At 43.8% G+C, this 14,039-nt stretch overlaps 1 protein-coding gene across 5 annotated transcripts in view; it reads right to left on the bottom strand.

The window, feature by feature from the left end:
• LOC118360856 (segment polarity protein dishevelled homolog DVL-1-like) overlaps positions 1-12,084 on the bottom strand; it is a 65,668-nt gene extending 53,584 nt beyond the window's left edge. For all 5 annotated transcript variants that reach the window (XM_052485137.1, XM_052485133.1, XM_052485134.1 and 2 more), the window contains exons 1-2: positions 11,669-12,084; positions 4,873-4,942 (exon numbers count right to left, since the gene is read on the bottom strand). In XM_052485137.1, coding sequence (XP_052341097.1) covers positions 4,873-4,942; positions 11,669-11,838 — 240 coding nt within the window. In that variant the 5' untranslated portion in view covers positions 11,839-12,084. The remainder of the gene's footprint in view (positions 1-4,872; positions 4,943-11,668) is intronic.
• Between the last annotated feature and the right edge of the window lie 1,955 nt (positions 12,085-14,039).

The raw sequence follows: 14,039 nt of genomic DNA, 5'->3' as shown, positions 1-14,039 counted from the left end.
CAGAGACACACAACAGATAAACAGACCCAGATACACACAAACAGACATAGAGAGAGACACAGAGACACACAACAGATAAACAGACCCAGATACACACAAACAGACATAGAGAGAGACAGAGACACACAACAGATAAACAGACCCAGATACACACAAACAGACATAGAGAGAGACACAGAGACACACAACAGATAAACAGACCCAGATACACACAAACAGACATAGAGAGAGACACAGAGACACACAACAGATAAACAGACCCAGATACACACAAACAGACATAGAGAGACACACAACAGATAAACAGACCCAGATACACACAAACAGACATAAAGAGACAGAGACACACAACAAAACAGACATAGAGACATAGAGACACAGAGACACACAACAGATAAACAGACCCAGATACACACAAACAGACATAGAGAGACACAGAGACACACAACAGATAAACAGACCCAGATACACACAAACAGACATAGAGAGAGACACAGAGACACACAACAGATAAACAGACCCAGATACACACAAACAGACATAGAGAGAGACACAGAGACACACAACAGATAAACAGACCCAGATACACACAAACAGACATAGAGAGAGACAGAGACACACAACAGATAAACAGACCCAGATACACACAAACAGACATAGAGACAGACACAGATAAACAGACACAGATACAACAAACAGATAAACACAGACCAACAGATACAGACACAAACAGACATAGAGAGAGACACAGAGACACACAACAGATAAACAGACACAGATACACAGATACAAAAACAGACATAGAGACACAGAGACACACAACAGATAAACAGACCCAGATACAACAAACAGACATAGAGAGACACAGAGACACACAACAGATAAACAGACCCAGATACACACAAACAGACATAGAGAGAGACAGAGACACACAACAGATAAACAGACCCAGATACACACAAACAAACAGACATAGACCCAGAGACACAGAGACACACAACAGATAAACAGACCCAGATACACACAAACAGACATAGAGAGACACAGAGACACACAACAGATAAACAGACCCAGATACACACAAACAGACATAGAGAGACACAGAGAGACACAACAGATAAACAGACCCAGATACACACAAACAGACATAGAGAGAGACAGAGACACACAACAGATAAACAGACCCAGATACACACAAACAGACATAGAGAGACACAGAGACACACAACAGATAAACAGACATAGAGAGACCAGATACACACAAACAGACAGAGAGAGACACAGAGACACACAACAGATAAACAGACATAGAGACAGATACACACAAACAGACATAGAGAGAGACACAGAGACACACAACAGATAAACAGACCCAGATACACACAAACAGACATAGAGAGACACAAAGACACACAACAGATAAACAGACCCAGATACACACAAACAGACATAGAGAACTATCTGAGAGACATAAGAGAGAAATACTGTCTAAATGAGATGCACCGAAGGGGCCTGAGGAAAGCTGGTGGCTGGTGGCTGATGGCTATGTATAAATACATTGGGAAACAGAGGGAACGACGCAGCTCACATTGCTTTCACTCTGGTGACTGTGTGCGTGTGTGAGCACAAAGGCTTATGTAAAATGGCCCATAGATACAGCTGCTCTGCTTTCAATTGAACCATAATAATGAGTGTTAAAGGAACATGCCAGAGGGAGAATCTAATAACACTGGGACATGATTAAGACACTGGGACATGATTAAGACACTGGGACATGGTTAAGACACTGGGACATGGTTAAGACACTGGGACATGGTTAAGACACTGGGACATGGTTAAGACACTGGGACATGATTAAGACACTGGGACATGATTAAGACACTGGGACATGGTTAAGACACTAGGACATGATTAAGACACTGGGACATGATTAAGACACTGGGACATGGTTAAGACACTGGGACATGGTTAAGACACTGGGACATGGTTAAAACACTGGGAGGACATGATTAAGACACTGGGACATGATTAAGACACTGGGACATGGTTAAGACACTGGGACATGGTTAAGACACTGGGACATGATTAAGACACTGGGACATGGGACATGGGATTAAGACACTGGGACATGATTAAGACACTGGGACATGGTTAAGACACAGTGGGACATGGTTAAAACACTAGGACATGATTAAGACACTGGGACATGATTAAGACACTGGGACATGGTTAAGACACTGGGACATGGTTAAAACACTGGGACATGATTAAGACACTGGGACATGGTTAAGACACTGGGACATGGTTAAAACACTGGGACATGATTAAGACACTGGGACATGATTAAGACACTGGGACATGATTAAGACACTGGGACATGGTTAAAACACTGGGACATGATTAAGACACTGGGACATGATTAAGACACTGGGACATGATTAAGACACTGGGACATGGTTAAAACACTGGGACATTATTAAGACACTGGGACATGGTTAAGACACTGGGACATGGTTAAAACACTGGGACATGATTAAGACACTGGGACAGGGTTAAGACACTGGGACATGGTTAAAACACTGGGACATGATTAAGACACTGGGAGGCCTATCTACAAATGGCTTCCAACACTACTCAGCAAACTGGATGTGAAGTCTATCACAGGCTGGCACCTTATACCACTGACATGGTTAAAACACTGGGACATGGTTAAAACACTGGGACATGGTTAAAACACTGGGACATGATTAAGACACTGGGACATGATTAAGACACTGGGACATGGTTAAGACACTGGGACATGGTTAAAACACTGGGACATGGTTAAGACACTGGGACATGATTAAGACACTGGGACATGATTAAGACACTGGGACATGGTTAAGACACTGGGACATGATTAAGACACTGGGACATGATTAAGACACTGGGACATGGTTAAAACACTGGGACATGGTTAAGACACTGGGACATGGTTAAGACACTGGGACATGATTAAGACACTGGGACATGATTAAGACACTGGGACATGGTTAAGACACTGGGACATGGTTAAAACACTGGGACATGGTTAAGACACTGGGACATGGTTAAGACACTGGGACATGATTAAGACACTGGGACATGATTAAGACACTGGGACATGGTTAAGACACTGGGACATGATTAAGACACTGGGACATGGTTAAGACACTGAGACATGGTTAAAACACTGGGACATGATTAAGACACTGGGACATGCTTAAGACACTGGGACATGATTAAGACACTGGGACATGATTAAGACACTGGGACATGATTAAGACACTGGGACATGATTAAGACACTGGGACATGATTAAGACACTGGGACATGATTAAGACACTGGGACATGATTAAGACACTGGGACATGATTAAGACACTGGGACATGGTTAAAACACTGGGACATGATTAAGACACTGGGACATGGTTAAAACACTGGGACATGATTAAGACACTGGGACATGATTAAGACACTGGGACATGGTTAAAACACTGGGACATGGTTAAGACACTGGGACATGGTTAAAACACTGGGACATGATTAAGACACTGGGACATGATTAAAACACTGGGACATGATTAAGACACTGGGACATGGTTAAGACACTGGGACATGATTAAGACACTGGGACATGGTTAAAACACTGGGACATGGTTAAAACACTGGGACATGATTAAGATACTGGGACATGGTTAAAACACTGGGACATGATTAAGATACTGGGACATGGTTAAAACACTGGGACATGGTTAAGACACTGGGACATGGTTAAGACACTGGGACATGATTAAGACACTGGGACATGGTTAAGACACTGGGACATGTTTAAGGTACTGGGACATGATTAAGACACTGGGACATGGTTAAGACACTGGGACATGATTAAGACACTGGGACATGGTTAAAACACTGGGACATGGTTAAGACACTGGGACATGATTAAGACACTGGGACATGGTTAAAACACTGGGACATGATTAAGATACTGGGACATGGTTAAAACACTGGGACATGGTTAAGACACTGGGACATGTTTAAGGTACTGGGACATGGTTAAGACACTGGGACATGATTAAGACACTGGGACATGGTTAAGACGCTGGGAAAAGGTTAAGACACTGGGACATGATTAAGACACTGGGACATGGTTAAGACACTGGGACATGTTTAAGGTACTGGGACATGGTTAAGACACTGGGACATGATTAAGACACTGGGACATGGTTAAGACACTGGGAAAAGGTTAAGACACTGGGACATGGTTAAGACACTGGGAAAAGGTTAAGACACTGGGACATGGTTAAGACACTGGGAAAAGGTTAAGACACTGGGAAAAGCTAATATAAAGATCTCTATTTACAGTTCCCAATATATAATTCACAGTAATGGTATGCAGTACAGTCTGTCATGATAATGTATGCTCCACTGCTCCTAGCACTATGTACAACTCGTATCCTTAGGTAGGCCAATGTAAATTATTGTTAGCTGACCTCATTTGTTGGTAGAATACTGTATGATATTGCTAGTAAAACTGTCAAGCTTGGACTGTTGTGATGTTGTTGTGTAACCATGCCTTAGTTCATCTCCCATTGGCAAATTCACACCTGTGTAAGGCACTTAGCATAGAAGCTCAACAATGAGTGAGTCCCTCTCTACTGTCTTGTACTGTGGAGGCGTGCCAGTGTGATCTCTCTAGGTAGATACACTATATGGAGCGTTACACTACACGTATCTTTAGCTACCGCTGAGCCAGCGAGCCGCAGCGAAGTGGAGAGGAGAGCAATGAGACGGGGAGAGGAGCTACGGGACAGGGGGTGACACCGCGGAGGCGCCATTCATCTCACTTACCCAGGACACCACTCTCCCGTTGAAGCAGGGCAACTTGGCGTTGTCGTCGGAAATCTCCTCTTTGACAACCCTGTGGAGTGGACAGGCAAACACACACACGCGTGCACAGAGAGAGAGAGGGTGGGAGAAAGAGAGAGAGAGAGAGAGGGTGGGAGAAAGAGAGAGTGGGAGAGAGAGAGAGAGAGAGAGAGAGAAAGAGAGAGAGAGAGAGAGAGAGAGAGAGAGAGAGAGGGTGGGAGAGGTGGGAGAGAGAGGGTGGGAGAGAGAGGGTGGGAGAGAGAGGGTGGGAGAGAGAGAGAGAGAGAGAGAGAGAGAGAGAGAGAGAGAGAGAGAGAGAGAGAGAGAGAGAGAGAGAGAGAGAGGGGTGGGAAAGAGAGAGGGTGGGAGAGAGAGAAAGAGAGAGAGGGTGGGAGAGAAGGTGGGAGAGAGAGAGAGAGAGAGAGAGAGAGAGAGAGGGTGGGTGGGAGAGAGAGAGGGTAGGAGAGAGAGAGGGAGAGAGAGAGGGTGGGAGAGAGAGAGGGTGGGAGAGAGAGAGAGGGTGGGAGAGAGAGAGAGAGAGAGAGAGAGAGAGAGAGAGAGAGAGAGAGAGAGAGAGAGAGAGAGGAGAGGGAGAGGAGAGAGGGAGAGGGAGAGGGAGAGGGAGAGGGAGAGGGAGAGAGAGAGAGAGAGAGAGAGAGAGAGAGAGAGAGAGAGATAGTCAGTGCTCGGGACACACAGTTGCTAGCCTACAACCCAGGGATAATTTCTACTACCCTTTCCTGCTCTGTACAGATTCATGCTTCATCAGTAGAATTTTCCACTTTTTGACCGTAAAGGGCTTGGCATCTATGTTACTGTTGACTAAGTTCATTGAAAGCTGATAGATGTTGAGTCTCAGCCTCCATAAGTGATTAATGGCCCTGACTAAGTACAACAACATGATATTAGTGCAGAAACATTACATGGACAAGCACATAGATCAACAGCAAAGTGAAGACGAGGCAGACCTGTTTGTGCTCTGTGTGCTGTATGTGTATATGTGTGACAGGTCTGGGCATTGAGGAAATACATTGAATCTGTATTTATCGTGTGCACACAATATATTGTACATATCGTCATCACATCCAATTCCAAATATATAGGCTATCCCCTACACTCTTAGAAGAAAAAGGTACTATCTAGAACCAAAAACGGTCCATCGGCTGTTCCCATAGGAGAAAACTTTGAAGATCCCCCTTTGGTTCCAGGTAGAACCCTTTTGGGTTCCATTTGGAACCCTTTCCACAGAGGGTTCTACACGGAACCCAAAAGAGTTCTAACTGGAAAACCCTTTTGGAACCATTTTTTCTAAGAGTGTGCCTCTCCACCCAGCCCAGGCCTAGAATAGTGAGAGTGGTTGTGTTGCGGTGAAAAGGGGACAAGGTACTACCCGCCTGGGTGTCAGGAGCTAGAGGGGTATTAATAGACTGGTTGACTTCAGCATGTACATCTTAGACTGTAAATTCCCAACAAAAATACCTCCCATTTACCCTCTGACCCCTGGGACAGGGTTCAGCAGTAACCATTGCCAGTAACCAGCCACACCTGCTGGGCTCCTGTCACACAGTACAGACTAGAGCAGGCCTGGTCTGGAGGCAGAGGATATACACAGACACACAGAAACCGTCCTGGGCTACAGTCCTGGGCTGTAATTATCCCTATCCCAAAGGTGGGAGAATAATAGCGAATAAATAGATAATATAGGTGTGAATTCTGGAACGTGAACAGGACAAAGAGACGACTTGAAAGGAAAGCAAGTCTGATGAAGACGTTATACTGCATTTCTATTAAACTGCTGCTCCATTGATTTGATTATTTTTCCCTTCAGACATTGCCAGGAGTTCCTACGCACATGACAACACATGGTAACTTACTAACACAGTAGACAGAATGCTGCTGTCTGTGTGGCCGGTTCTGTTCAACCACAGAGAGGAAGAGGGGGTGTGATTCTCATCGTTAGGTAGGAAGTGTATGCATCCTCTACAGCCACGTGACCAACTGAAGGTGACTTGGGAGGATGTGGGAGTGGTCAATAGAAACAGAACGCCTATAGTCAAAGTCATCGCCTTTTAACTCTTAAGGTCTCTGGATGGGACTCTGATATATTATTAGCAGTGCTAATTTAATGCGGTTCCAAACTGAACAACATCATGTTGGTAAATTAGTGGTCAAGGACCCTGTTTAAGGGTAATAAATTGATCAAATAAGCTAGATACAACATGAATTGTAACAATCTCTCTCTCTGCCTCTCACTCTGTTAAAAGCATTAAAACCAAAGGAATCCAGACAAACATCCAAAGTAAACAAAATGATGTGCTCTCTGTAAACCATGACCTTTCTTCATGCATACTTTCATATTCCAACTGATTTCAGCATCACTATTTGCTCCACCGAATCCCCATGCACAAACACATCCAGTAGCTACCCACTGGGCACACACTGGTTGAACCAACGTTGCTTCAAAGTTATTTCAATTAAATTACGTTGAACCAACATGGAATAGACGTTGAATTGACGTCTGTGCCCAAGTGGGTAGATGACACACACACAGGAGAGCTCAGTTTAAAATGTGACAAGTGTCAGACACTGGGTTCCGGTCATCACAACCCTCACTTCTCAAAGCCGGCAGCTTAAACAAGTCTTAACAGATTTCACAGGCTAATGACACAAGATTTAAAGGGAGATTGCTGCATAATGTAGTGGTGGACCATGGTACGGCAGGGCTGGCTGTGTGTGTGTGGGGGGGGGGGTTGTAGGGATTAGAGGACTTTAATTATGCCCAGGGCAGGAGGGAAGCTAGTTATCATCTGGCCTAACAGCACAGGGTCAGGAGGGGCGACAGCAGGCCCATAGTCCAAACATTTCACTCGCCACAATAGTACACAAAATATCTATGATTCAAATTAGAATGAAAATGTATTTAATTATTCAAGAGGATTGGTTCCTCAACCTTAGCTCAGTGCTATTCCTGAAACCTCATGTTCTCAGAACATATCAGGTTACTGTACTAATAACAACAGTAACCTTTCAAGTGAGGTAAGGTGGATGTGGCGCAGGTGGAAAGATCTCCATATTCAGCTGAGTATCCTCATTCATGCCAAGAGCACTTACTTCCTTTCCTTATACTATTACCTTCAGTGATCCTCTATGACAAAGGTTTTACTAATGTCTCAAACAAACATCTCAACCGTTGCCATAACAAAACAGCATATTGACCATACAATTAGGAATTTGAATACTAATAGTTATTTAATAGGATCTCTATGATATCAACCTCAAAGCTCTACTCATTCATATGTGGTTGAACAACATTATAATGCAGTCTTTTGTCAGGCCAGTGAGGGATAAAAATTCAACAGCAAACCGGATTTACATTCTATCCTACACAAATCTATGTTTCAACTGGAAATGGACACACAATATTTCACGAGATATAAGACAGACAATAGATGCGTAATCATACACAGATGGACTAAATATATTTTATGGACCCCCCAAAAAAATCATAAAAACCACGTAGACCACATGAACTAATCCTGGTATTATCAGCACAAATCTAACATTTTATTACAATGAAATAAAAAATAGCTTGCTTCCCCTTCACAACAGGGGATCTACTATGTAAGACCTGGCACTGACTGAACATTTACATATCAAACACTGTCTATAACTGCAAGGGATTCCGTGTTTTCCCTCTCTAATGGAGTCTGATTATTCCCTAGTTCATTTCTCTAACAGCTATACTGTCTGTGTCTATGCGGTACACCAGCCTTATTATCCTCTGTGTGTCTGTCTGTGTTGTTCCCATACTGTATACAGCCAGTACACTGAGTACAATGCTGCTCAAGGATTTCACTTTCACATGTGACTTTCAGTGTAGCCTTTGCCTACTTATCTACTTTAACAATGCTACAGTTATCAGACCATAGGAATGTGTTGATTGAAATGACAAGACCAATACCACCACTGCCCTGGCCCTTGTGAAAGGTGGACCATGGCACGAAGCCTAACACTGCACTCAGCAACAGAAATCTGTAACTCCATGTGGAGGCCTAACCCTAACTATAACTCTTTAGAAGATTATTTGTTTCCATAATCGGATGATGGATCTCCTCACTTGGGGCCTCATGGATCAATCTGCCCTGGCTGGTGACTGGAGGGACAGGGACAGGACAGGAAGGCCCTGCTGAGGACACAGTATAGACCCAACTAACTAACCTGCTACCAGGAAAAAACAGTTCCCTCACAAGGTCGTGCTGCCTGCTGTAGGAATTTCTGACATGACGATATGACGTCCCTGTGCTAGAGACAGACGACTGTCTGTGTCTGTGTGTGTGTGTTTCCTCCTCTGATGATTGTGATAGTGTGTACTAAAAACAGTTTGGCTGTGAAATCGCCTCAAAACATCTTAAAAACTAGAATAACTGGAAATCGCCTGAAAACATCTTCAAAGGTAGAATAACTGGAAACAATAGCACCTTTTGGTAAATGGAATAAAGCTAAATGAATGAATCCCTGAATAAGATAATAGGTTTCAGAATGAGTCATTGCTAAGTTGATGACTCAAACCAAATAAGGGAAATACAATCATATTCACACCAGATGGAGTCAGGTCTTTTACAGAGCTATGCCTGTGTGTGTGTGTGTGTGTGTGTGTGTGTGTGTGTGTGTGTGTGTGTGTGTGTGTGTGTGTGTGTGTGTGTGTGTGTGTGTGTGTGTGTGTGTGTGTGTGTGTGTGTGTGTGTGTGTGTGGCTGTGCCCCTGTGTGTCTGCGGCTGTGTGCGTTTGTTTGAGTGCAATGTGGTGCCATGTGTGCTGTGTGTGCGACTGTGCGTGTCAGAGGAGAAACAGACATTAACACAAATATGTCATCCTCCAAGGAGGACTCTATAACAAGTGAACCTCTGACCTGCAGCTATTAAAGGTGTCCATGTTGTCTGAATGCATGGGAGCGGGGGAGGGGGAAGGAGAGGTCAAACACATCTATTAACAGGACCATAACTAGAGACTTCTACCATCTCTTTAGACCTAGCTGCCTGTCTGGGGAGATATGTCGGTGCAGAAAGACTGAGGAATGACAACACAATACTGAGTGCAATGGAAAGGGTGAGAGGAAATACTACATACAAGAATAAAAACATACTTATAAACTGCATGTTAGGCCTATGGTGAATTATACATAAATGTATCCTGCATTAATTCTAAATACTAGACCATTTGAAAGAACAGAGGATAAATCCCTTTCAGTAAAATAAAATATCAGTGAAAATAGGCTGTTGGCAACATGTGAAAAAGAATGTTAAACATCTAACAATTCAGACTATCATCCTATTTGATATCAGTGAGCATAAATTAAATGTCTGACAGGCAACAATGCAATGAACTAATTGCTACCACTAACCACAGACAATCTATTGGCCAATAGAACTGTAGTGTACATTCACAGGACAATAGGCAGAACTATTCAAACTGAGACAAGGGTCATTAAAATACGTGTTATTAATTAAATTAAATGTCCAATGGAGTATTGGTGTTGGCCAACTGAGCTTGTTCGACTGATTTACATGATGTATGTCAATAAAAAAATGTATGCGCGATTTGAGCGCTATTTGACAATTATGGCAGGCCGTCAGTCCACGGCACTCGCCTCTTTCAGGGAGTGCTCTTCTACCGGGCAGCCATGTTTCTACTCAGGCATTTTTAGCTGATTTGCGGCCTAGGGTCGCATGGCAAAATGGCAAAAAAAAGAGCAAAATCCCAACAACGAAGAGTGAGCTTTTGGCTCTTCAACGCATTCGTTATATAACATGTATGGCGAACACACGGCGCGTTGTTTTCCATGAAAATTGATGTTCGCTTGATTCACCTTCAGCCTAGAATCGGAGGAAATTACCTTTATGCGTGTGTGTGTGTGTGTGTGTGTATTCGTGCGCGTGCTCGTCTGTGCGTGTAAAACAGAGCGACATGAGAGGGATACAGGATCCCTACTGTGACAATTTCAGTCCATCGGAAGCCTATTTGACGCATCGGATTACTTTTTAGACTATCCTATTAAATGAAATGAGATTAACATGACATAGATAAATCAAAGTTCTCATCATATAGTCATGCTGTCACATTTGATAAATGTCTCCTGAAAATCATGATTGGCTACAGTTAATATGTGACTATTATCGATCGGCATCAATCTCTATTATGCCTTTCATTTTCTTCTCTCTCTTTATGACCTATTGCTATAAGTGCTACAAAGTCATGAACACACAAGAGAAACCTGTCTGGCAATAATTCATTTGGAATCGATCCCGAACTCGCGCCACGCAGCAAACATGTGGAGGATTTGTCAATGTAACGTCTATATCATTAAATTAGATGGGTTTATTACATGACGATGACAACACAGCACAACCTCCGAAATGAGATATAATCACTTTTGTGCAGGCTACAGTAGCCTATAACCAACATCGACAACAATAAAAGCGTAACGTTAATCGCGTTTAATGTCCTATGAGATATTGGTGTTACGGTTCTGAACTTCAAAGGACCAATTCTATTGCGCATTGGTTACAATGAACAGGTGCCAACCGCGGATCAGACATTGCACAATCAGTCTTGCGCAAATGTTACAATGTTACCAACCTTTGTTGTGAAATTGGACACATGGTTGTGTCTGTGTAATAACCAATTAGCGCTGAGATACATTTATACTTATATGATAACAATGACAAGACCGCAACACAGACAGGAAGAAAATATAGGATATTCATGGGTGGATTCTTACCCAAAATCCTGGTCCATGGATTTGAAAAAGAATTTGTAGCTATTGACCGGACGATTGTTGAGGACATTTTTAAAATCCGCTAAAGTGACTTTCTCAGGAGAAACGGATAATTTCACTAGATAAGGAGTCTCCTCCTCGTCAATGTGATATATTATTTTAGTCTCCGCCATAAGAGTGAGGGTAGGAGAATCATTGACACAGGAAAGGAACAAGGGTTGGCAGCGCAATAATAAATATGTGGCTATCTAGCTACCTAATAAGACGAAACGCTAACGTGACATCATTAATAAATATAACTGTAGACCTCACGCTGGAAAATAAATAACCTTGTATTTGATAAAATAAATATAAATCTAAACATAATCGAGTCCTAAGTGACTGTATTCCAGCTCCAATGTGTCTCGGTACGGTGGCCCTCTCGGTACTAAAACAGGAAGGGACGGTCCACATCCTTGCGATATTGAGTGGAGAATATTTCTATTTTTTCCAGTAATTCTTTAGACAGTGCTGTCATCTAGTGGTGTGTTTAGGCTAGAGTCCTACTGTTCCCCATTATACAGTACTAGTCACAGCTGGTGTTCTGCAGTCTGCAGTGCACCACACATGAAGAGAGGATTAGAGAACACATTCTATTCAGTAAACCTTTGGAGTGGATTTTACTCAAGCTACTGTAGGCCCTTTCTAATTTACCATAGGCTACTGTATATCAATAGTAACACTGTTAATTATAATGGTTTTGATCAGTAATAATAGTTTGTATTAACTGTTGAAAATATTGATAATTATATTGAGAGCAGAATTATATAATATTACTAACTTATTATTATATTATTAATTAATGTCATTATTTTTGTTATTATTAGCCTACATTATGGAATTCTAATTATCACAATTTAGTAACAATATATCTAATAATAGCAGATAATATAATCATTATAAATCCATTTTATAATCACAAATGAACTACAATAATTATGATCATGTAACGGTTTTCTAGGTGTGGTGAAGGAGAGTCGGACCAAAACGCAGCATGTAGATTACGATTCATGTTTAATGAAAAAACACACTAAACACAAACACTACAAAACAATAAACGTAACGAAAACCGAAACAGCCTAAACTGGTGCAAACTAACACTAGACAGTTACAAGGACACTAAGGACAATCACCCACGACAAACTCAAAGAATATGGCTGCCTAAATATGATTCCCAATCAGAGACAACGATAAACACTTGCCTCTGATTTAGAACCACTCCAGACAGCCATAGACTTTGCTAGATCACCCCACTAGCTACAATCATATACACACCAAAACCCCAAGACAAAACACACCACAATACAAAAACCCCATGCCACACCCTGGCCTGACCCAAAACATAAAGATAAACACAAAATACTTCGACCAGGGCGTCGACCCCCCTAAGGTGCGGACTCCCGAACGCACCTCAAAACAATAGGGAGGGCCCGGGTGGGCGTCTGTCCATGGTGGCGGCTCCGGCGCGGGACGTGGACCCCACTCAGTCAATGTCTTAGTCCCCTCTCCTCGCGTCCCTGGATAGTCCACACTCGCCGCCGACCATGGCCTAGTAGTCCTCACCCAGAACCCCACTGGACTGAGGAGCAGATCGGGACTGAAGGACAGCTCGGGACTGAGGCAGCTCGGGACTGAGGGGAAGCTCGGGAGTGAGAGGAAGCTCAGGAGTGAGAGGAAGCTCAAGAGTGAGAGGAAGCTCAGGAGTGAGAGGAAGCTCAGGCAGGTTGATGGATCTACCAGATCCTGGCTGGCTGGTGGTTCCGGCAGATCCTGGCTGACTGGCGGATCCTGGCTGACTGGCAGATCCTGGCTGACTGGCAGATCCTGGCTGACTGGCAGATCCTGGCCGACTAGAAGTTCTGGCGGATCCTGGCTGACTGGCGGATCCTGGCTGACCCTGGCCGACTGGCACCTCTGGCAGATCCTGGCTGACTGGCACTTCTGGCGGATCCTGGCAGACTGGTGGATCCTGTCAGACTGGCGGATCCTGGCTGACTGGCGGATCTAACTGATCCTGACAGACTGGCGACGCTGGGCAGACTGGCGGCGCTGGGCAGACTGGCGACACTGGCGGAGCTGGGCAGACTGGCGGCTCCTTGCAGACTGACAGCTCCTTGCAGACTGACAGCTCCTTGCAGACTGACAGCTCTGGCTGCTTCATGCAGACTGACAGCTCTGGCTGCTCCATGTAGACTGGCAGCTCTGGCTGCTCCATACAGGCTGGCAGCTCTGGCTGCTCCATGCAGGCTGACAGCTCCTTGCAGACTGACAGTTCTGGCTGCTTCATGCAGACTGACAGCTCTGACTGCTCCATGCAGGCTGACAGCTCTGACTG

This window comes from Oncorhynchus keta, chromosome 28, assembly GCF_023373465.1.
Source record: "Oncorhynchus keta strain PuntledgeMale-10-30-2019 chromosome 28, Oket_V2, whole genome shotgun sequence".
In the NCBI taxonomy this organism is placed as follows: domain Eukaryota; kingdom Metazoa; phylum Chordata; class Actinopteri; order Salmoniformes; family Salmonidae; genus Oncorhynchus; species Oncorhynchus keta.
The sequence above is the reverse complement of the archived record's forward strand: the minus strand, read 5'-3'. Positions and strand labels throughout refer to the sequence as shown.